Source organism: Salvelinus namaycush, chromosome 22 (genome assembly GCF_016432855.1).
Source record: "Salvelinus namaycush isolate Seneca chromosome 22, SaNama_1.0, whole genome shotgun sequence".
NCBI classification, from domain to species: domain Eukaryota; kingdom Metazoa; phylum Chordata; class Actinopteri; order Salmoniformes; family Salmonidae; genus Salvelinus; species Salvelinus namaycush.
Genome location: NC_052328.1, coordinates 29,884,743 through 29,909,808, shown reverse-complemented (window position 1 = coordinate 29,909,808; position 25,066 = coordinate 29,884,743). Strand labels below are relative to the sequence as shown.

At 46.1% G+C, this 25,066-nt stretch overlaps 1 protein-coding gene across 1 annotated transcript; it reads right to left on the bottom strand.

Annotated features, from left to right (window-relative positions):
• Positions 1 to 10,568: 10,568 nt before the first annotated feature.
• LOC120017963 (protein Wnt-8b-like) lies at positions 10,569 to 24,820 on the bottom strand. Its single transcript, XM_038960923.1, has 7 exons — positions 24,747 to 24,820; positions 23,857 to 23,890; positions 22,110 to 22,248; positions 14,404 to 14,529; positions 13,966 to 14,108; positions 11,204 to 11,344; positions 10,569 to 11,106 (listed from the first exon to the last, which is right to left on the bottom strand). Exons 1-7 carry the CDS (start codon positions 24,818 to 24,820, stop codon positions 10,678 to 10,680), a joined length of 1,086 nt encoding a protein of 361 aa, XP_038816851.1. The 3' UTR covers positions 10,569 to 10,677.
• Positions 24,821 to 25,066: the final 246 nt, after the last annotated feature.

Below are 25,066 nucleotides of genomic sequence, written 5' to 3'. Positions count from 1 at the left end.
TCAGGTTTCTGACATCACAGTGTATAGAAACAATTCCGAATTACACTCACTTGAAATCTTGAAATGAGAGACACCCATAGAATATAGGATTCCGAGTTGAAATTCGGTGCAAATAACATACATTTTATGTATCTTTGCTCATCTCTCTGTATGTGTGTGTGTGTGTGTGCAGGGTTGGATGAATTACCTTAAAAATGTAATCAGTTACTGATTACAGATTACGTGACAATAAAAGTCATTAGTAACATAATTCATTGAATTACTCGAAATGTGTAATTTAAGGATTACTTTTGGATTACTTCCTTGGTTTGTCAGCATCTCTGTCTCCTCAGTTTATGCTGTACACCAATCAGTTCCCTCTCTAAAGAGCAATCAAATTATATTGTATGTCATCCCAGTGCTTTGGAAGTGAACAGGGGGATGCTATATAATGAAAAATGTCCTCTCGACACAAAGATCCTGATGAAATGTGGGATGATTGAGGTCTCAGTAAATGCGGGTCTTAAGTTTTGGTTACAAAATGGTTCTGTCGAAAGCAAATTTGGCATCAGATTTCAAATAGATTAGAACAGAATTTCCACTAAAAGGTGACTTCCAAGATGTCTGGCTTACTCAGCACAGCACAGCACAACTATTTTATTATGTTTTAGGCAAACACTTCTAGCACACATCCTGATTAGATTGAGTAATCAAATATGTAATCAGTTGTTGACGGTAACTTTACAGTGCATTCGGAAAGTATTCAGACCCCTTGACTTTTCGACATTTTGTTACGTTACAGCCTTATTCTAAAATGGATTAAAATACAAATTCTCCTCATTAATCTACACAATAGCACATAATGAGAAATAGAAAAAACGTTTTTAGATTTTTTTGCAAATGTATTTAAGATGAAAAACAGAAATACATTATTTACATAAGTATTCAGACCCTTTGCTATGAGACTCTAAATTGAGCTCAGGTGCATCCTGCTTCCATTGATCAACCTTGAGATGTTTCTACAACTTAATTGGAGTCCATCTGTGGTAAATTCAATTTATTGGACATGATTTGGAAAGGCACACACCTGTCTATATAACTATTTAAGGTCCCACACTTGACAGTGCATGTCAGAGAGAAAAAACCATTCCATGAGGTAGAAGGAATTGTCTGTAGAGCTCCGAGACAGGATTGTGTTGAGGCACAGATGTGGGGAAGGGTACCAAAACATTTCTGCAGCATTGAAGGTACCCAAGAACACAGTGGCCTCCATCATTCTTAAATGGAAGAAGTTTGGAACCACTAAGACTCTTCCTAGAGCTGGCCACCCGGCCAAACTGAACAATCAGGGGAGAATGGCCTTGGTCATGGAGGTGACCAAGAACCCGATGGTCACTCTGACAGAGCTCTAGAGTTCCTCTGGGGAGATGGGAGAACCTTCCAGGAGGACAACCATCTCTGCAGCACTCCACCAATCATGCCTTTATGGTACAGTGGCCAGACAGAAGCCACTCCTCAGTAAAAGGCACATGAAAGCCCGCTTGGGGTTTGCCTAAATGCACCTAAAGGACTCTCAGACCATGAAAAACAAGATTATCTGGTCTGATGAAACCAAGATTGAACTTTTTGGCCTGAATGCCAAGTGTCACGTCTGGAGGAAACCTGGCACCCTCCCTACGGTGAAGCATGGTGGTGGCAGCATCATGCTGTGGGGATGTTTTTCAGCTGCAGTGACTGGAGACTAGTCAGGATCAAGGGAAAGATGAACCGTGCAAAGTATAGGGAGATCCTTGATGAAAACCTGTCCAGAGCACTCAGGACCTCAGACTGGGGCGAAGGTTCACCTTCCAACAGTACAACAACTCTAAGCACACAGCCAAGACAACACAGGAGTGGCTTCTGGACAAGTCTCTGAATGTCCTTGAGTGGCCCAGCCAGAGCCCGGACTTGAACCTGATCGAACATCTCTGGAGAGACTTGAAAATAGCTGTGCAGCAACGCTCCCCATCGAACCTGACAGAGCTTGAGAAGATCTGCAAAGAAAAATGGGAGAAACTCCCCAAATACAGGTGTGCCAAGCTTGTAGCGTCATACCCAAGAAGACTCAAGGCTGTAGTCACTGCCAAATGTGCGTCAACAAAGGACTGAGTAAAGTGTCTGAATATTTATGTAAAACGTCATATTTCAGTTTTTTATTTTTAATACATTTGCGAAAATGTCTAAAAACCTGTTTTTGCTTTGTCATTATGGGGTATTGTGTGTAGATTGATGAGAAGAAAAACAATGTAATCCATTTTAGAATAAGGCTGTAACGTAACAAAATCTGGAGAAAGTCAAGGGGTCTGAATGCTTTTCGAATGCACTGTATTAATGTAACTGTAATCTGATTACACATTTTTTCAAAAGGAATCTGGGATGATTACAGTTACTTTATTTTTGTAATATGATTTTTATTATTAATACCTGTTACATGTGATAAGTTACTAACCAACCCTGTGTGTGTGTGTATACTGTATACGTGTGTACGCACGTGCATGCGTGACATCTGAACAGGAGTGCGTGTCTGCGTGAGTCTGTCCATGCATTTGTCCGCATGTGTGTTAGGTGGAGGGGATAGACAAATACTTTTGAAATGGTCTGTCAATATTTAAACATTGGTTACAGTACCCTCTTACTTTATTGACCCCTGGGTAAACTCTATGGTCACACTTTGAAGATAGCATTCTATTTGTATTGCACACCATTGACTTTGCTCAGTCGTCTGACCAGCTGATCAAGGCTATGTTTCTTTACTTTGTCTGTGTAACTTTGGCCAGTTTCTGTACCTTTTGTACCAACCACCTTAAAGGCCCACTCTTTTATATTTAGGAATTGAGGAGGGGGCCTTTAATAATTATTTTGCCATAAATACCACGTGATATTTTGTACTGTAAAACTTCCAGTTTCAAGTTTCAAAGTGTATTCGCCACATGCACAGGATACAACAGGTGTAAAACATTACAGTGAAATTCTTACCTTGAGAGCTCTTTCCAACATGGCAGTCATAATAATAATATAGATAATAATAGAAAATAGAATAAAAAATAAAAGTCTGAATAAAAATCACACAAGAACTACAATGAGAGTTAAAGAAACAAGAATGCAAGTATTGTACATACAGGTCAGTGCCAGTAACTAATTCAATGTGCAGGGGTACTGGCGTGGTTTGAGGTGGGTTTATACATAAAAAGTGTCTGGTAATAAGATATACATGTAAACAGGACTGAAAGTGACTGGTAGCAGGAATATATACAGTACTGTAAATACGTATGGTAATATATATATATATATGTATACAGGAGTAATCGTGACCAGTAAGAGGTTAAATATATAAATACTAATGGTAATGGAAATCAATAATCAATGGACAGCAGCATAATGGTGTAATACATCTAATCAATAATAATTGTAGCAGAACCTTAGGTTGTGTCTGACTGGGTAGAGACCTGTGGATGGGCATAGAGTCAGTGTGGATAGTCTGTGGGAGAGGGAGAGCAGTAGTTGTTAGCCATTTCACAGTCTTATGTCCAGGGGATAGAAGCTGTTTAGGAGTCTGTTTGTCCGAGCCTTGATGCACTGGTACCGCCTGCCAAACAGGAGCATGGAGAACAGTCCTTGATTTGGATGTTGGAGTTTTTTACAATGCCTAGATTTATTCTTAATAGGGAATAAATTACACGTTCAAAGTGAACTGATCCACATTTTCAAAGTGAAAGAAAAAGTCTAAAAATATATATAAATTCAAATTCATAAAAAATGGAAAAACAAAGATGTCTTGATTGTGTATATCTTCACACCCCAAACTTGGTGGAAGTACCTTTGGGCAGCAATTACAGCAATTGCAGCTGCAAAACATTTTGAATAAGATTCTTCCAACTCCGCACAACTCTTAGGACAACATTATATCCATTGTTTTTGACAAAATTGCTCAAGATCAGTAAATTGGATTGGGAATCATTGATAGGCAGTATTATGAAAGGAAAGGAAAGGAAAGGAGGATACCTAGTCAGTTGTTCAACTGAATGCATTCAACTGAAATGTGTCTTTCACATTTAACCCAACCCCTCTGAATCAGAGAGGTGCAGGGGGCTGCCTTAATCGACTATGCAAACCATGTCTCTGATTTTCAAGCAAATTTAAGTCAGGACTGGACACCTCAGAAACCCCCATCGCCTCTTGGAATACCATTCTGGTGTGTCTTTGGCATTCAAATGTGTGTAATTGTCCCATTGTCCCAAAACTCTATCCCAGGGTTAGACTGAGGCAGGTTTCCCTCTTACTTTTTACCTGAGCTTTGCTCCTTTAGTATTTATTTTGCTCCTGACAAATTCCCCAGTCCCTGACAGTGACAAGCATACCCATAACATGATGCTGCCACCACAATACTTGAAAATACAGAGGGTTTCACTGGATGTGACCCAAACCTGACGTTTTTATTTTAAGGCAAAAAGTTAATTTATTTGCCATGTTGTCTTGCAGTATTACTTAAGGACCTTCTTGCAAAAGTAATTGATTATTTTAAATGTATTTTTAAAATAGGCTTCCTTCTTTTCACTTGTCATGCAGGCCAGTAATGTGGAGTGAATGCAAGGTTGTAAAATTGTGGTGGCAGCATCATGTTATGGGTATGCTTGTCCTCTCTGTTCTCTTTCTCCTTCTCCTTCATTGTCTGTCTATTAGCACCATTCAACCCCGGGACTGATGATGGCCTCCTGGTGTGTTCCCATACTCTATGTTTCCTGCTCTGAGCGGATCTGATCCATGCCTCTTCGCTTCCCATTCTCTTCCCATTCTCTTCCCTTTCTCCCCACAGATCTCACAGTAAAGGGATTGACTAGCCACCGTGCTGTGCTGAGACAGGGGTGCACATCTCTATCCTGCTGATACCCCACACCACGCTTTTTACTGAAAGGTAGGTTTACTGTTGTACCTTCAACTCAACAATAGCAGATCAGAAACAGAACAATATAATAGCAATAGTAGTTATTAAACCATTCTTCTCATGGAATCCTGCGAGGGTCTCTGTCTCTTGTCTCCTGGCCTCTCTTTTATTTGGCTTTGCTCTCTCTCTCTCATCCATAGTGACCCTGGCCCCTCTGGGTGTTGTGTGTCCAGATCCACTAAGCCTACAATCCTATTAGTTAGAGATTCCAGGAGGCATTAAATGCAATTGTCCTATTTTCCATGCCTTGTATCATCACTTGAGCGAAATTGTCATTTTTCTCCTGTTATCTGTCTGTTATTCTTTTTCCCGATTGAGATTGAAACAACGGCTGTAAGAGACAGGCAGTATGCAGTGTATAAAGGGTTCATTTTAAAAGGAAAGTTAACAGAGCAATGTTAAATTATTGTTATGTGTCAAACTGAATGATTGTTCACTCATCTTTAGATAAGTATAGTTATAGTCTTTAAGTACATTCATACGAACTGGAATTTCCAGCAGAAGTTCCAAGACAGACACATTCGAGAATGAATCCCAAATAAAATTATATTGTCATGGAATGTTTGAAACCATAATTGAAGACAGTTTGCCAATCCCTTGACATCTCTGGCTCTGCTTTCTATCTGCCAGTGTCCCTCTGCTTCCAGTGCCACCAGAACTGCAGAATCTATTGACCCTCCGGGAAGTGATCTTTAATCTCTCCCTCTTCCCCGGCAGTGTCACCTCTGCCTCTCCTCCACCTCAGGCTCATGCCTCAGAGCAAACTGGACCTGGCAGAACCAACCCCCCCCCCCCCCCTAACCCCTCTGAGTGTTGGACGAGAGGAGGCGGAAGTTCAGCACCCGAGGTCAGAGTGTGCTTCACTCTCCGGAGGGAGGTCTGTTGTGTGTGAACCGTGTTGCACGCTGCATTCTGCATGTGAAACATAGGTGTTTGTGTGAGAACCTAACCTTGTCTCACACTGGTTTTGTGTGTGTGAGAGAGTGAGAGAGAGAGAGAGAGAGAGAGAGAGAACCGTGGCCGTATGATAGCCCAACTGAAGTTACACCACACACAATTATAACGTTTCCCAGAGCATTTCCATGTACAGGTAACTGCCAAAATAGAGGAAAAACCAACATAAAGTGTCTTAATAGGGCATTGGGACACCACAAGCCGCCAAAATAGCTTCAATGGACCTTGGCGTATATTCTACAAGTGTCTGGAACTCTATTGGAGGGATGCGACACCATTCTTCCACAATAAATTCCATAATTCTGTGTTTTGTTGATGGTGGTGAACGCTGTCTCAGGCACAGCTCCAGAATCTCCAATAAGTGTTTAATTGCGTTGAGATCTGGTGACTGAGACGGTCATGGCATACAGTATGGTTTCTATCATTTTCATGATCATCAAACCATTCAGGGACCCCTCGTTCCCTGTGGATGGTAGCATTGCCATGGTAGCCAAAATAATGACCTGCCCAGCATTTTTATACATGGCCCTAAGCATGATGGGATGTTAATTGCTTAATTAACTCAGGAACCACACCTGTGGGGAAGCACCTGCTTTCAATAGACTTTGTATCCCTCATTTACTCAAGTGTTTCCATTATTTTTGGCAGTTACCTGTACGTTGCTTGACGTAAAGTTCCTTAATTTCTTCATACAGTATTTCTTCCAGACATCAATGTGATTGTAACGTAGAAGCAGAGAGTCAGGAAGCAGGTGCAGATGGTGAGTTTAATAATAATGAACATCGACAGTTACAAAACAAGAGAAGCTTCTGGACATGAAAACTGAACCAATACTGCCTGAAGAGTGATGCTAGAATGTGCTAGATAAAGGGGGAGTAATCAGGGTAGCGATGGAGTCCAGGTGTGCCTCATGATGGGGGTTGACAGGTGTGCGTAATGGGGGTTGACAGGTGTGCATAATGGGGGTTGACAGGTGTGCATAATGGGTCGTTGACAGGTGTGCGTAATGGGGGTTGACAGGTGTGCATAAAGGGGGTTGACAGGTGTGCGTAATGGGGGTTGACAGGTGTGCATAATGGGGGTTGACAGGTGTGCATAATGGGGGTTGACAGGTGTGAGTAATGGGGGTTGACAGGTGTGAGTAATGGGGATTGACAGGTGTGCGTAATGGGGGTTGACAGGTATGTGTAATGGGGGTTGACAGGTGTGAGTAATGAGGGTTGACAGGTGTGAGTAATAGGGGTTGACAGGTGTGCATAATGGGGGTTGACAGGTGTGTGTAATGGGGGTTGACAGGTGTGCATAGTGGGGTTTGACAAGTGTGCGTAATGGGAGTTGACACGTGTGAGTAATGGGGGTTGACAGGTGTGTGTAATGGAGGTTGACAGATGTGAGTAATGGGGGTTGACAGGTGTGCATAGTGGGGTTTGACAAGTGTGCGTAATGGGAGTTGACACGTGTGAGTAATGGGGGTTGACAGGTGTGTGTAATGGAGGTTGACAGATGTGAGTAATGGGGGTTGACAGGTGTGCATAATGGGGGTTGACAGGTGTGCATAAGGGGGGTTGACAGGTGTGTGTAATGGGGGTTGACAGGTGTGAGTGATGAGGGTTGACAGGTGTGAGTAATGGGGGTTGACAGGTATGTGTAATGGGGGTTGCCAGGTCCGGTGATTAGTAGACAGACGATGTTGAGCGTGGGATTAGGTGATTAGGTGCAGTGTGAGGCAAGGTTGAGAGGGTCAGCCAGTGCAGTGCTATGTACAGCTTTAGGCTTTAGGACCCTGAGGTGCTCCTAGTCCAGAAGTAGCCAGAGTCTTCATAACTGTATGATCGACTAAACTTACATCTCCTGGCTCAGCTGTGTGAGTGCACGTACGTGCATGTTTCTGTGTGTGTATGTGCATGCGTGCTTCTGTGTGTGTGTGTGTGTGTGTGTGTGTGTGAAACTGAAGACCAGGAGGATCTAAACGAAAGGCTCCCCAGGTTCAATTATTAAGCATGATATTATCTTCTAACAGATTCGCCTTGGTTGCACCAACAGAACGGGATTAGTCCACTGTTTTAAATCACTTCTCTTTCATCTTTCCCCCCCGAGCGCAATCGCTTCTGACTGACCGGGGTAGATGGTGTCACAGGAGGTCTGACGGTCTGGGTGTTAACCAACTCAAAGTGTTCGGTTGGGTCGGCTGCTGTGTGGGGTTTTCATTCTTCCCACAGTTCCACTCCTACAGGCAGTGTCTCTGTCAGCAGGGCCGGGTTCATTAGGCACCAAACGGAAGAAACCGGACTGAAACAGGGAGGGACTACATGGACTTTTCCATAAAGAAAGGTTCAGTTTCATTTTCGGTTGCAAAACGTTTGAAACTTTGTCCACTGCATACCCTAACAAACACAACCTATTTACAAAATGTTCTGTTGAGTGCCCTAATGAACACAATGCAGATCTTGTACTGGACCTCAGCATAACATTTATGGTGACTCTTTAGAGGGCCAATCCTACCTTCATGTATTGATGTCAATGGGAGACTTGCACAAATATTCTTGTTATATGCGCACAGATGAGTGATTACAGAGAATTGCTCTGCTGGGCATGCCACCCCCTAGCTCCATCCAGCCAACAGGGCTCATTTAATGAGGGGTGTGTTCTGTCTCTGAGTTTCTGATCATTATTTCGTAAAAAATATGTCAACAAGGTGTTTCCTTGACACTTTATTGGACAGAAAGACGAGGGTGCAGAAATGAACTGCCCCTACTCTCAATAGGGGCTCCTAATCTCCTCTTTCAGGTCCCATCTCGTCTGGAGGGCCTTGTCGGGCTGCCATGCACTACCGTCTTCCCCCAGCCCTGGCACCCTCTTTAGGCTACCACAGGTGGGGTGGTGGGTGGGTATCCACCCTGGCAAGCATTTGTTTATCAAACCCACTTGTTGTGGGTACAATACTTGAACTAACTTGTATTGAGGGAACAGTGTGAATCCGTGCAAAACCTTTTCCCAAAGCCCTTTTGAAGGCGGCGGTCCATTGAGCCAGTGGAAGAGGAGAGGGGATTAAGTGGCTCGGCAGTGGCGCATTTCCGAGAGGGCTGATTAGCTCGACGCTCATTGTTAAATCAAGCAAAGGAAGGCCCTAGAGTAGAGAAAGGTAGGTGAACCGAGGAGGCTGAGGGGGCCCAGGAATGAAACAGCCAGCAGGAAGCCACTGGCGAGTTCTCGGTGAAGGAAGGCAACTCCACCAAGTTTTCCTAATAGTTTTTGTCCGAACTCACCACTCACTCCTAAGGAGGGGTAGAGTGAAAAGGAGATTAGCATACAAAATTAGAGGCGGGGTGGGTGATTTTAAGGATTTTTAAGGGCAACTTGTCTGGCTTCTTCGTGTTTCCCCCCCACCATGCACTCTGTCTGGACAAAGTTAATTAAACTAGTATTAAACTGTAAAGAAAGTTCTGAGCTCCAGGGCGTTAGGAGAGGCTCCTTGAGGATTACACGTACGAGGGGCAGAAATAAATAGGAGATATTTGTCAAGGCGTAATTGAGAAAGGCGTGAAGGAAGAGTCCAATGAAAAGTTTTCTGTTGTTGTTAATTTGTCCCAGAGGGTTATCAGATCCCCAAGTGAACAATGTAACAAGACACAGGTTGTGTTGTAGCCTACCACTGCTGAACATTGGTGATTTATGTGTCACACAGGGGGAATATAAGAAATAATCATGCATTCGATTTAAACACTTCTGAAATTAATGGATGTGAAATGGGTGATGGGCATGCTCAATAAATTAATATAATAGGGGGTTGTAGATTATACTTTTTTAATTACACAAGTTTTAAAGAAAATATCAACAATAAAGCAACAACTTGGGAAAAATGTGCAATAAATTAACAATATACAGAACAAAGTGCTTCATTTTATTTACAATTAAATACATCCTTAAGGCAGGGCTGGGAAGGGAAGGGAGGGGAGGGCTGGGCTGGGCTGGGGAGGGCTGGTCAGGGTTGGTCAGGGCGGGGGAGGGCTGGTCAGGGTTGGTCAGGGCTGGGGAGGGCTGGTCATTGTAGGGAAGTGGACGAGTGGAATGTGCCCCGAAGTCTCTTCTTCTTTTTTCAAACATACAGTATAATCTCAATATCTGTTGTGATACATGCTTGACAAACTACTGGGATGCTTTGATCTCAGGCACTGCCACGCGTAGAGAGAGCTTGGGCTGGAGTTGTCATCATGACAGGAAGGAATGTCTGATAAACTGACCAATCAGAAATGGCATAGCTCATTGGTGGTACTTATGACAATAAATAAGATGTTGTTAAGGTATGCCGTGGACTGACCATTTAGGAAGAGTTGTTCAAGCTATCAAATATGAAGGAGATTATTCAGAGCGGCCGTATGTAACATGCTTTAAATGCCCAATGACTTATAATGATATATATAATTGGGGGGGGAAGATATACATATATATATACTGTTAAATATATGTATACCATCAGTTCTAGACAAGTAATAGTTACCCTTCTTTTTCTATCATGTAGTTTTATCAACATGTTTTTTTTACACATTTACTCCCCCACTATTAAATGTTTGATTAGGATAATAACAATACTAGTCTTACTCAATAAATACATTTTCAATTATGTCTTTAGAACAAAAGTGTGTTGTAGAAATGTTTGAGAGGGGCACAGTTTCGGTGCACAGAGGTCTGTGAAAATCAGCTTGTGAGAAGGCATGGCGTGTGGCAGTGATGATGATGATGATGGTGAGGAAGATGGATGCCGCTCAGTGCTTCTTCTTCAGCCTCAGGTTCTTCCTACGGCTGCCGCCGCTCTCGTTCTTCCCCCTCTGCCCCCCATTCTTCACGCAGAAGTACTTGGTCACTGTCTTGCGGCACTGCTCGCATTTTACCGCGCAGCACCAGTGGAACTTGCAATTGCAACTCGACACCAGCTCCGCCTTCCTCTCCTCCACAGCTAAACCACACTGCCCGCACAGCCTCTTGCAGCTACGCTTCTCCCACTTATTTAGGCTCTTGCCCTTCTTCAGGCACTCTCTGCCCTCTGTGCCGGGCAGGCCCAGGGTACGGTTCTCCAGGCAGTAGTCTGGGGAGTCCTCTAAGTGGACCAGTTCTTTACGAGAGATGGAGCTGAAGGTCTCAGCAATGGCACTTCGACTGGCTGCACTGTTCCCGGCCCCCCGGAGCAGGTCCACCTTGAATAAATTAATGAATGATAGAATTAATTTTATGTGAAGTGTCTTTAGAGTGCTTATAAACATTATTGTTTAATATAAACAATATATACTGTACCTTCAGTGCTCGGTGGTACTTCTCCTTCAGATAGTTTCCCACTTCCCTGAAATCTGTGAGCTGTAACCAGCAGGTCTGTGTGGCGCAGGACCCAGAGACGCCATGGCACTTACACGTCTTGTGCATAGTCCCTTTCACTGCCTGGGAAGGAGAGGAAAGGGAAGGAGTGGAGGAAGGAAGGAAGGAAGGAAGGAAGGAAGGAAGGAAGGAAGGAAGGAAGGAAGGAAGGAAGGAAGGAAGGAAGGAAGGAAGGAAGGAAGGAAGGAAGGAAGGAAGGAAGGAAGGAAGGAAAGCAGGAGGGGGGAGAGAGGGAGGGAGCGAGAGAGTCTTTGGTTAAGCTTTTCTACAGTCTGTGATTCACCTGGAAAAAATGGTAATTACATTTTTTTTCTTCACCTTTATTTAACCAGGTAGGCAAGTTGAGAACAAGTTCTCATTTACAATTGCGACCTGGTCAAGATAAAGCAAAGCAGTTTGACACATACAACAACACAGAGTTACACATGGAGTAAAACAAACATACAGTCAATAATACAGTAGAAAAATAAGTCTATATACAATGTGAGCAAATGAGGTGAGATAAGGGAGGTAAAGGCAAAAAAGGCCATGGTGGCGAAGTAAATACAATATAGCAAGTAAAACACTGGAATGGTAGATTTGCAGTGGAAGAATGTGCAAAGTAGAGATAGAAATAATGGGGTGCAAAGGAGCAAAATAAATAAATAAATAAATACAGTAGGGGAAGTGGTAGTTGTTTGGGATAAATTATAGATGGGCTATGTACAGGTGCAGTAATCTGTGAGCTGCTCTGACAGCTGGTGCTTAAAGCTAGTGAGGGAGATAAGTGTTTCCAGTTTCAGAGATTTTGTAGTTCGTTCCAGTCATTGGCAGCAGAGAACTGGAAGGAGAGGCGGCCAAAGGAAGAATTGGTTTTGGGGGTGACTAGAGAGATATACCTGCTGGAGCACGTGCTACAGGTGGGTGCTGCTATGGTGACCAGCGAGCTGAGATAATGGGGGACTTTACCTAGCAGGGTCTTGTAGATGACCTGGAGCCAGTGGGTTTGGCGACGAGTATGAAGCGAGGGCCAGCCAACGAGAGCGTACAGGTCGCAGTGGTGGGTAGTATATGGGGCTTTGGTGACAAAACGGATGGCACTGTGGTAGACTGCATCCAATTTATTGAGTAGGGTATTGGAGGCTATTTTGTAAATGACATCGCCGAAGTCGAGGCTCGGTAGGATGGTCAGTTTTACGAGGGTATGTTTGGCAGCATGAGTGAAGGATGATTTGTTGTGAACTAGGAATAATAACATGAAAATTACAGAAATGAAGTAAATACTGTGTAAACTCCAGACAGAATCTGTTGTTGCCATTTAATTATTATGTAAATACCAGGCAAATACCAGGTGAAACAGGAGTGTAGAAAAATGTATAATTACTCAAACTTCTTTTTAAGATGGGGACGTGGCAACATTGTCTGATTTGGTCTCAGGAAATCAGTTGTGTAAGTATATGTGGCTGAGTATGAATTTGTTTTAAAGAATCAGTTGTGTAATGTGAAGACCATTGGCTCTTGATTGATGTGTTGTCAAATGAACCCATTGCACACTCAAGCCTTCCCATTTGACAAAAAGACGATGTATTTACTAAGGGAGAAAGGATAGGTTCAAGGTTCATGCTGGAGTTTTTGTGGTCCCCCTCAATATTTCCTGACTTCACCCCGACACAGATGTCAACAGATGTCGGTTGAAAAGGAACATTTATTTTCAGGGAGGGGGGGGGGGGGGGGCTTTCTCGCGAGGTGAGTGCCGAATCAAAGTTTCACATTGAGACACTGACTGTCCCTCCTGGAATGAGAGGAGTATTTATTAGGCAAGGCCATTGTCAACATGTTTTCTGCCATGAATACACCCAATGAAGAGTCTACGGAGAGTCTATTGAGTGGCAAAATGAAAAAAGGGTGAATTTCTTTTTGTTACAATGATGCTCCAGGTGCTGTGGGGCTCGGAGGGGCAACGAGGCCCCAACAGGAGGGCTCCTAGGTGGGGTAAACAAAGACTACTCCAGCCTCTCGCTTGTGGTCCTCCGTCCCTGACTAAGGACTCCTTAGGGGCCACACAAAGACCAACAGAATAAATGTTGGATGCTTATTGCAAGAATAAAACTAAAAACTACTTAAAGAAAGCGGGCAGGCATAATACTGGCCCTGGTCTGCAGTGTGTGGCACCATGGGATACTCTAATTAAGAACTAGCATCAGTGATCCTGAGATTCTGAAACTTAAGACTTGTCATAATAAAGGACATTCATTGACTGGTAAACAGGCCCTTGTGGTACAGCGAACACACTGTGGTTATTGGAGGACAAGTGGCAGCCCACTTATGGGGACGTGAAAGGGATGCTTGGGTGGTATGCTTGCTGTATGCTGTAATACTCAATGAGCAGACTGAGAAAGAAAGAAATTATTCTAAAGGTACTTTACATTGAGCAGTCGGTCAGTTGGGGGTTGAGTGGGAAACTCAAATATCTGACCCTCCACCTTGAACTACAAGAGCTCCCTCCTATGGCAATTGCACTGATTCAATCTCAACATGATCTGGGTTTTCAGAACAACCAGAAAACCAAGCTCTAAATCTATCTGGAATCATGATAATATTTCACTATATCATCAAAGTTTTTTAAATTGTATGGTATTGAGGGATAGCTTACCCCTTCCATCACCAAGGTGTAAAGTTAAAGTAAAGTTAACTAAATACTGTACCTTGCGTCCAGCCTCGTTGTTGTGGAGGTTCATGGCGGCCCGTGCATCCTGGCCTGTCTCCAGCGTGTCAACAAACTGCTTGGAGATGGCCTCACCAAACCCCACGTTGTCACTGCAGCCCCCCCACTGCCAGCCTGTACCCCCTGGGGAAACAAGCAGGAGACATCAGTTTGTCTGTATGAGAGGATGGCTCACCATTTTTGATGAAAAAACATGGAAGGGTATTATTTCCAAGGTACTTTAAAAAATACCTGTTTTGTTGTTTTGCCTACAACCGAATCACATTACATGAATACAACACATTGTGAATACAACACAGCGTGAATACAACGCAGCGTGAATACAACACAGCGTGAATACAACACAATGTGTACACAGCTGTTTCATCTATGCAAGTCTTGTAATGATCTGTGTGTGGATTTTTAAATCTTCTCTTACCCCTTTGTCCGTTCCTGGTGTCATCACAGGCACAGTTGTCAAAGTCCCCCAGACTGCAGTTCCTCGTCAGAGTGTACATGACCCCTGCTGAACTGATGGCATGGACAAATGCTGTCTCCCTGTTCGCTGTGGAAAAAAACATATATTATATATAACATATATAACATATCATAGTCACTTTACAAATGACCTCGACTAACCTGTACCCTCGCACATTGACTCGGTACCCACTGTATATAGCCTCGTTATTGTTATGTAAATGATATTTGATTTAGTAGCAATGATTACTGAACTGATGGCAAGGACAAACGCTGTCTCTCGGTTCGCTGTGGACAAAAAACAAATATTATATATAATATTATATGACATTATAGTAGTAATGATTGCTGAACTGATGGCAAGGACAAACGCTGTCTCTGTTTGCTGTGTGTGAGAGAGACATTTTAAATGCACTCAGGAATACCTTCTCCTGAAGAGGTCATTCCTCTCCTCTAGTCATTATCTTCAGAGTGGGGCTTCTATTTCAACGCCTCTCACTCAACAGTATCCTTTATCTCCTATCTCTCCTGGTAATTAACACATTGGCTCTAATTGCCATTGGCGTGCCATATTTTCGCAAGGCCCCTGAGCAGTGTCCTGTCGATGGGTGGCTCAGTAGGATGTTGTGAATTGGATTTGTAGCATAGTTTTAGCCAGGGTGACCGTGGGGTTGCTGTAGTTTTAGCCAGGGTGACCGTGGGGTTGCTGTAGTTTTAGCCAGGGTGACCGTGGGGTTGCTGTAGTTTTAGCCAGGGTGACCGTGGGGTTGCTGTAGTTTTAGCCAGGGTGACCGTGGGGTTGCTGTTGTTTTAGCCAGGGCGACCGTGGGGTTGCTGTTGATTTAGCCAGGGTGACCGTGGGGTTGCTGTTGATTTAGCCAGGGTGACAGTGGGGTTGCTGTTGTTTTAGCCAGGGTGACAGTGGGGTTGCTGTTGATTTAGCCAGGGTGACAGTGGGGTTGTGTTGTTTTAGCCAGGGTGAGAGTGGGGTTGTGTTGTTTTAGCCAGGGTGACAGTGGGGTTGTGTTGTTTTAGCCAGGGTGAGAGTGGGGTTGCTGTTGATTTAGCCAGGGTGACCGTGGGGTTGCTGTTGTTTTAGCCAGGGTGACCGTGGGGTTGCTGTTGATTTAGCCAGGGTGACCGTGGGGTTGCTGTTGATTTAGCCAGGGTGACAGTGGGGTTGCTGTTGTTTTAGCCAGGGTGAGAGTGGGGTTGTGTTGTTTTAGCCAGGGTGACAGTGGGGTTGTGTTGTTTTAGCCAGGGTGAGAGTGGGGTTGTGTTGTTTTAGCCAGGGTGACAGTGGGGTTGCTGTTGTTTTAGCCAGGGTGACTGTTACAAATCCCGCCGAGGATGGTGCCTCTTCCCGTTCGGGCGGTGCTCGGCGGTCGTCGTCTCCGGTCTACTAGCTGCCACCGATCCCCTTTTCTGTTTTCTTTTGAGTTTGTCTAATTTGTATCACCTGTTTTGTGTTTAGGGTAGGGGGTTATTTAAACCCAGTTGGCCCGCCGACTTTTGTGCGGGCTTGTTTTTCTGTTTGTGTTGGTGGTGTTTCGTATAGTGGATTTCATTCCTACTTTTATTGGACAGTATTTTGACGCGCCCGTTGTTTGTGTGGCGTCGCCGTTTATGTGATTATTTCTGGGTGAAATAATAAATCCACTCGATTGAGATTACCCTGCTCTCTGCACCTGACTCTTTCATGTCCACCATTGGAATTGTTACAGAAGCCCGCACCAGTCATGGAGTCAGCAGAAGCAGCAACCACCCCTCTTCCATCGATGGAGGAGCGTGTCCTTCATCACACCGCCGTTCTCCATCGGATTGGGTCGGCGATGGACATGATGATGGAGAGGATGGAGCGATGGGAGAGGAGTGGTATCCCGACGTCGCAACCTACTCCTTCAACGTCGGCATCTGGTTCAGGCGCATTGCGTCTCGCGCTCCCAAGGGAGTACGACGGAGCGGTGGCTGGGTGCCAGGGGTTTTTGCTCCAGTTGGAGCTCTACTTGGCCACCGTTCATCCGACTCCCTCTGGAGAGGAGAGTGTTAGCCTCCTCATCTCCTGTCTGACGGGTAGAGCCCTGGAATGGGCTAACGCGGTCTGGAACGGCCCAGACTCGGTTCGAGACCACTACCCAGAGTTCACCCGCCGCTTTCGGGCCGTATTTGACCACCCTCAGGAAGGCCGAGCGGTGGGTGAGCGACTATTCCACCTCAGACAGGAGACGAGGAGTGCGCAAGACTTCGCCTTGGAGTTCCGGACCTTGGCTGCTGGTGCGGGGTGGAATGACAGGGCCCTGATGGACCATTACCGATGTAGCCTTCGGGAGGACGTCCGTCGGGAGCTAGCTTGTCGAAACACTACACTCTCCCTCGATGAGCTCATTGACATGTCTATACGACTGGACAACCTGCTAGCTGCCCGCGGGCGTTCAGAGGGGGTCCTGTCAGTTCCACCTCCCAGCCCTCCCGCTCCAACTCCGATGGAGTTGGGAGGGGCTGCATCTAGGGGGGCCGGAGGAGGTGGCTTCTCTTGCACCTATTGTGGCCGAAGAGGACACACTTCGGACCGGTGCTGGAGGAGTGCCTCTGGGAGTAGAGATGGCAGGCGGAATACTTCTCGGTCACCCCAGGTGAGTAGGCACAAGACTCACCCAGAGCTTCCTGTCGGTCACATGTTTTTGGTTATTTTTTTCCCTGCGTTTTTCCCCTCTCTCCAGCATAAGGCGCTAGTAGACTCAGGCGCAGCTGGGAGTTTTATGGATCGCGGACTCGCCCGTAAGTTGGGTATTCCGTTGGTGCAGATAGACCCACCTTTCCCTGTGCACTCCTTAGATAGCCGACCGTTAGGGTCAGGGCTGATCAGGGAGGCCACGATTCCGCTGGACATGGTAACGCAGGGGGATCATAGGGAGCAGATTAGTTTCTACCTTATTGATTCACCTGGGTTTCCGGTGGTGTTGGGGGTTCCCTGGTTAGCCATTCACAATCCCCTCATTTCCTGGAGACAGGGAGCTCTTCAGGGGTGGTCAGAGGAGTGTTCAGGTAGGTGTGTGGGAGTTTCCATCGGTGCCACATCGGTGGAGAGTCCAGACCAGGTTTCCACTGTGCGCATTCCCCCAGAATATGCCGATTTGGCTATCGCTTTTAGTAAGAAGAAAGCGACCAAATTACCACCTCATCGACGGTGGGATTGCGTGATAAACCTCCAGGAGAACGCTGCACTTCCCAGGAGTCATGTGTACCCATTGTCACAGGAGGAGACGTTGGCTATGGAGACATATGTCACGGAAACTCTGAGACAGGGGTTCATTCGGCCCTCCATGTCACCCGCCTCCTCGAGTTTCTTTTTTGTGAGAAAGAAGGAGGGAGGTCTGCGTCCGTGCATTGATTATCGAGGTCTAAATTCAATCACAGTGGGATTTAGTTATCCGCTACCTCTCATCGCTACGGCAGTGGAATCATTCCACGGAGCACGTTTTTTCACAAAACTGGACCTCAGGAGCGCGTATAATCTGGTGCGTATTCGGGGAGGAGACGAGTGGAAAACAGCGTTTAGTACCACATCAGGCCACTATGAGTACCTCGTCATGCCGTATGGGTTAAAGAATGCTCCAGCCGTCTTCCAATCCTTTGTAGATGAGATTCTCAGGGACTTGCACGGGCAGGGTGTGGTAGTGTATATTGATGACATCTTGATCTATTCTGCCACACGCGCCGCGCATGTCTCCCTGGTGCGCAGGGTCCTTGGGCGGCTGCTGGAGCATGACCTATACGTCAAGGCTGAGAAATGTGTGTTCTCCAAACAAGCCGTTTCCTTCCTGGGTTATCGCATTTCCACCTCAGGGGTGGTGATGGAGAGTGACCGCGTTAACGCCGTGCGTAATTGGCCGACTCCGACCACGGTAAAGGAGGTGCAGCGGTTTTTAGGGTTTGCCAATTACTACCGGAGGTTTATCCGGGGTTTTGGCCAAGTGGCGGCACCCATTACCTCACTGCTAAAGGGAGGGCCGGTGCGTCTACAGTGGTCGGCTGAGGCAGAGGGAGCTTTCAACCAGTTGAAGGCACGGTTTACTGAGGCTCCCGTGTTGGCGCATCCGGACCCTTCATTAGCGTTCATAGTGGAGGTGGATGCGTCCGAGGCTGGTGTTGGAGCCGTGCTATCACAGCGCTCGGGCACGCCACCGAAGCTCCGTCCCTGTGCTTTCTTTTCTAAGAAGCTGGGTCCGGCGGAGCGGAACTATGATGTGGGGGACAGGGAGCTACTAGCTATGGTAAAAGCCCTGAAGGTGTGGAGACACTGGCTTGAGGGGGCTAAGTACCCTTTTCTCATCTGGACTGACCACCGCAATCTGGAGTATATCCGAGAGGCGAGGAGACTGAATCCGCGTCAGGCGAGGTGGGCCATGTTCTTTACTCGTTTTAGATTCACGATCTCTTACCGACCAGGTTCCCTCAACACTAAGGCCGACGCGCTGTCTCGTCTCTATGACACGGATGACCGGCCCATCGATCCGACTCCCATCCTTCCCGCCTCTTGTCTGGTGGCCCCGATGGTATGGGAGGTGGACGCGGACATCGAGCGGGCGTTGAGGGTAGAACCTGTGCCGTCCCAGTGTCCGACTGGCCTTAAGTACGTACCGCTTGGTGTCCGTGATCGATTGATTCGGTGGGCTCACACACTACCTTCTTCGGGTCATCCGGGGATGGAGAGGACAGTGCGGGGTCTTAGAGGGAAATACTGGTGGCCCACCTTGGCTAAGGACGTGAGACTCTATGTCTCCTCCTGCTCGGTATGCGCTCAGAGTAAGGCTCCTAGGCACCTACCGAGAGGGAAGTTACAACCCCTTCCGGTTCCACAACGGCCATGGTCTCATCTCTCGGTAGATTTTTTGACTGATCTTCCTCCATCTCAGGGGAACACTACCATTCTGGTCGTTGTGGATCGGTTCTCTAAGTCCTGTCGTCTCCTCCCATTGCCTGGTCTCCCTACGGCCCTACAGACTGCGGAGGCTCTATTTACCCACGTCTTCCGGCATTACGGGGTGCCGGAGGACATCGTATCTGATCGAGGTCCCCAGTTCACGTCCCGAGTGTGGAGGTCGTTTATGGAGCGTCTGGGGGTCTCGGTCAGCCTCACCTCTGGGTATCACCCCGAAAGTAATGGGCAGGTGGAAAGAGTGAACCAGGAAGTGGGTAGGTTTCTGAGGTCGTATTGCCAGGACCGGCCAGGAGAATGGGCGAGGTACGTCCCGTGGGCGGAGTTGGCTCAGAACTCACTCCGCCACTCATCAACGAACATGTCGCCCTTCGAATGTGTACTGGGGTACCAGCCGGTCCTGGCTCCGTGGCATCAGAGCCAGACCGACGCTCCTGCGGTGGAGGAGTGGGTACAGCGCTCTAGAGAGACCTGGCGAGCGGTCCAGGACTCTCTCAGGCAGGCCAGTGAACGGCAGAAGAGGAGCGCTGACCGCCACCGCAGTGAGGCCCCTGTGTTCGCACCAGGGGACAGGGTCTGGCTCTCGGCCCGAAACCTGCCCCTCCGCCTGCCCTGCCGGAAGCTGGGGCCGCAGTGTGTGGGGCCATTTAAAGTCCTGAGGAGGATAAACGAGGTGTGTTATAGGTTACAACTTCCCTCTTACTATCGTATTAACCCCTCGTTTCATGTGTCTCTCCTCAGGCCGGTGGTAGCTGGTCCCCTGCAGGAAGGTGAGGTACCGGAGGTCCCTCCTCCCCCTCTCGACATCGAGGGGTCCCCGGCGTATAGGATACGAGCCATTCTGGACTCAAGACGCCGGGTGAGGGGCCTGCAGTACCTCGTGGACTGGGAGGGGTACGGTCCGGAGGAGAGATGCTGGGTACCGGTGGGGGACATTTTGGATCCGTCCCTCTTGAGGGACTTTCACCGCCTCCATCCGGATCGCCCTGCTCCTCGCCCTCCGGGTCGTCCTCGAGGCCGGGGTCGGCGCGCTGCAGGAGCCGCGCGTCGGGAGGGGGGTACTGTTACGAATCCCGCCGAGGATGGTGCCTCTTCCCGTTCGGGCGGTGCTCGGCGGTCGTCGTCTCCGGTCTACTAGCTGCCACCGATCCCCTTTTCTGTTTTCTTTTGAGTTTGTCTAATTTGTATCACCTGTTTTGTGTTTAGGGTAGGGGGTTATTTAAACCCAGTTGGCCCGCCGACTTTTGTGCGGGCTTGTTTTTCTGTTTGTGTTGGTGGTGTTTCGTATAGTGGATTTCAGTCCTACTTTTATTGGACAGTATTTTGACGCGCCCGTTGTTTGTGTGGCGTCGCCGTTTATGTGATTATTTCTGGGTGAAATAATAAATCCACTCGATTGAGATTACCCTGCTCTCTGCACCTGACTCTTTCATGTCCACCATTGGAACTGTTACAGTGACAGTGGGGTTGCTGTTGTTTTAGCCAGGGTGACCGTGGGGTTGCTGTTGATTTAGCCAGGGTGACCGTGGGGTTGCTGTTGATTTAGCCAGGGTGACAGTGGGGTTGTGTTGTTTTAGCCAGGGTGAGAGTGGGGTTGTGTTGTTTTAGCCAGGGTGACAGTGGGGTTGTGTTGTTTTAGCCAGGGTGACCGTGGGGTTGCTGTTGATTTAGCCAGGGTGACCGTGGGGTTGCTGTTGATTTAGCCAGGGTGACAGTGGGGTTGTGTTGTTTTAGCCAGGGTGAGAGTGGGGTTGTGTTGTTTTAGCCAGGGTGACAGTGGGGTTGTGTTGTTTTAGCCAGGGTGACAGTGGGGTTGCTGTTGTTTTAGCCAGGGTGAGAGTGGGGTTGTGTTGTTTTAGCCAGGGTGAGAGTGGGGTTGTGTTGTTTTAGCCAGGGTGAGAGTGGGGTTGCTGTTGTTTTAGCCAGGGTGAGAGTGGGGTTGTGTTGTTTTAGCCAGGGTGAGAGTGGGGTTGTGTTGTTTTAGCCAGGGTGAGAGTGGGGTTGCTGTTGATTTAGCCAGGGTGACAGTGGGGTTGCTGTTGTTTTAGCCAGGGTGACAGTGGGGTTGTGTTGTTTTAGCCAGGGTGACAGTGGGGTTGTGTTGTTTTAGCCAGGGTGACAGTGGGGTTGTGTTGTTTTAGCCAGGGTGAGAGTGGGGTTGTGTTGTTTTAGCCAGGGTGACAGTGGGGTTGCTGTTGTTTTAGCCAGGGTGACAGTGGGGTTGCTGTTGATTTAGCCAGGGTGAGAGTGGGGTTGTGTTGTTTTAGCCAGGGTGACAGTGGGGTTGCTGTTGATTTAGCCAGGGCGACCGTGGGGTTGCTGTTGATTTAGCCAGGGTGACCGTGGGGTTGCTGTTGATTTAGTCAGGGTGAGAGTGGGGTTGTGTTGTTTTAGCCAGGGTGACAGTGGGGTTGTGTTGTTTTAGCCAGGGTGACAGTGGGGTTGTGTTGTTTTAGCCAGGGTGACCGTGGGGTTGCTGTTGATTTAGCCAGGGCGACCGTGGGGCTTGCTGTTGATTTAGGCGAGGCGACCATGGCGGCTGTTGGGTTGCTGTAATGATCCTTTTGACTGATGAATCTCATGACTTAACAAACAAATGCCATCCTTCGGTCTGTTATTAAAGGGCAGATCAAATGAGTCAGCATATACAGTACTACATTACTTTTGAACATATAGTGTCCTACATATCTTCTGGTCAAAAATAGTACACTATATTCATTTGCTCTTACCGCTGCGGAGGCTTCTGTGTGTGGACAGCTGCAGGGCTCTCTCAGGGCAGTTCCATCGGTCCCAGGCAAACTGATACTTACACTCCTCGATGCCGCTCTGAGCCCCGGCCGCTACGCTGCTGGAGTAAATCAGGTACACCTTGAGGAACACAGAGTATATCATCAGGTCACTTAAAACTGAATAGGTTCAATCATGACCATGGGAAGCAACACATTCTAGGGACATTTACTTCCATAACCCTAAAAGTCGTAGTGTATACAAGATTTTTGTTTTTTTTAACAACGGTGGGAAAAGTCTTAATACAATATTAATTCAACTTTTTTAACCTGTTTCACAACCCCTGAATGAGTTGGAATCCCAAGCCCTATTCTTTACAAGTTCACTATGTCCACTTGGCTTGTTCGCCTAGCTCTCTGGTCCTTGTTGAGACTGTGTGAATGATATGTCTCAAGTGGCTTGTGCAGAGACTGAGCCACCACCTCTCTGCTTCTCACTGCGGTCTGGTGGGCTAATGATGACCACCCACCACATCATAGTACTGCACAGGCCAGCACTGCCTTCCCTGCCACTACTGCCTCTAGTTTATTCACACGCAACACACATTATCTAATGCCTCTCCTCCTCTAGTCTAGTCTAGATCTATCAACCCAGGGAATCCTACTGCCTCTAGTCTAGATCTATCAATCCAGGGAATCCTACTGCCTCTAGTCTAGATCTATCAATCTAGGGACCTCTACTGCCTAGCCTAGATCTATAGGTCCCTGAGTTGATAGAGCCAGCCTGGTCTCATAGACTAGACACAACATAGTAAATGTAAATCTGGGACACTCAAATTAGTATGATATGTTACGTTTGGTATGGTTACATAAGGCAGATGGTTACTTAAGGAAAAAATGAAAGTAGGGTGGTTGGTCGGGCCTATAACGCAAACGTCTAGCGACCCAAAAGTTGCAAGTTCGAAAGTCATCATGGACAACTTTAGTATTTTAGGTAATTAACAACTTTTCAACTACTTACTAGTTTTTAGCTATTTTGCAACTACTTATCATGTTAGCTAACCCTTCCCCTAACCCTAACCCTAACGCGTTAAGCTAACTTCTAAACTTAACCCTAACCTTAACCCCTAACCCCTAGCCTAGCTAACATTAGCCAGCTAGCTAATGTTAGCCACCTAGCTAGAACTCGTAACATATCATAGGTTTTGCAAATTCGCAACATATTGTATGTTTTGCAAATTCGTAACATATATAATACGAATTGTATACAAATTGTATACAAATGGATACATACCATACAAAACGTAACATATCATACTAAAGGAGCATCTTTGATTTACATATAGAATATAAGAATTGCTCTAAGACCAGGTTGCCTCTATACACACTGAACAAATAACTCTCCATGCCTCTACTATCTCAGCCCATGGACATTCAAAGCTTCTCAGCCTTAATAGAGTCAAGAGCCATAGATAGAAACCCAAAAGGTCACCATTACACTGATTAGGCCTACCCTTGCTGTTGTTACAACAAATCAATGATGAAAGGACATATTTATATTTATATGTACCCATGACAATCTCATTCTGGAGAAATGCAGTCTATTTAGAAACAGAGGGGAAAGAGAGTAATGTTCGCAGACAGCAATATGAGATCCTTACAGGGGTGGTCTTTGCTCTCTTTTTTGGGATAGGGAAGAAGGGAAGGGAAAGAGGGATCTGGCCAGAAGATCAAAAGAATGTTGGCTTACCTTAGGTCCAGTCATAAGGAAATTATTCACTGACCTGGAAGAGGAGACAGCTTATTAACTCTGGGAATTAAGAGTTGTCCTTCAGCCAGGGAAGGAATTCCACAGCTCCCTCACTTAAGTCTCTCATTAGTTATCTTTAATAACATTTAATAACATGGTACGATAGCATCATTGGCTATCTTAAATAACATGGTACTGAAGCATTTATTAGCATACTCTCAGAAATTCCGTGTCCTTCAGTAAAGGGAGGGATTTCTTTGCTCCCTCATTAGATAACTATCTTTAATAAAATGTAATAACATGGTACTAAACCATCATCAATCTAAATCATTGTCTCCCATATGAATGAAACCCCCGCCTGCTGGTCAATAACCATGCTGGTAAAGTGACATTTCTTGGGGATGTTATATCCAAAATACCTAAAATAAAGCCCTACGCTAATTATGATAAAAGTATTAATTTATACTGACAAAATACATTGTTACTGGTCACATACACAAAAACTCAAGAAAATACAGTGGGATGAAAGTATATTCATGAGTAATAAACATGCAACAAACAAGAATTTTAGGAAAATATTTAATTATAATCATTTAATAATTGTCCATGCCTACATTCTCATAAAGGAAAATCAAGAAGCCTAACTGTTTCCCAGTCCTGCACCAAATGATGTCATTTGGTAAACCATTTTGGAAGGTAAAAAAACTGAACAGAAACTCACTTTTTAATTTGATCAGTAAATAGAAAAACATTTCAACATATAAATCATGGAATTATTTATACATTCCAATAGGCCTATGTACCAATATTTCATGAACGACCTTCCTATCACATACATTGCATCAAATCAATGAGGCAATCACAAAGAATCCAAAATGGTTCAAACTCACCAGCTGCAGCAAGACGTTGTCATGTGAGACATCAAAATTAAGATACAGTAAAAGACCTCCAAATGCATGAACATCCTGCCAGAAGAGACGAGAGAGGATAGAGATGGCATGCACATTCAGCAGCTCTCTAAAGGAGAAGAGAGGATATAGCGAGAGGCTACCAACCCTACATACATACACAACTCCACTGGCTGTATATGCCAAGGTTCTCATGCGGGACTCACTCGAGGGGGGCTCTGAAACGGACCCACTCTCATCCCAACAAGAGATTATCTACTTAATTAAAGATGTTCCCCTTCTTACTCCCTCGACCAATCAGA

Excerpts from the sequence above, each read along its gene's own strand:
- LOC120017963 (XM_038960923.1), bottom strand. The coding sequence starts at position 24,820 with ATGTTCATGCATTTGGAGGTCTTTTACTGTATCTTAATTTTGATGTCT. Across the intron at positions 22,249-23,856 it reads TCCTTATGACTGGACCTAAG|GTGTACCTGATTTACTCCAG; the intron begins GTAAGCCAACAT and ends GTGTTCCTCAAG. Across the intron at positions 14,530-22,109 it reads ACACAGAAGCCTCCGCAGCG|CGAACAGGGAGACAGCATTT; the intron begins GTAAGAGCAAAT and ends TTTTTTCCACAG.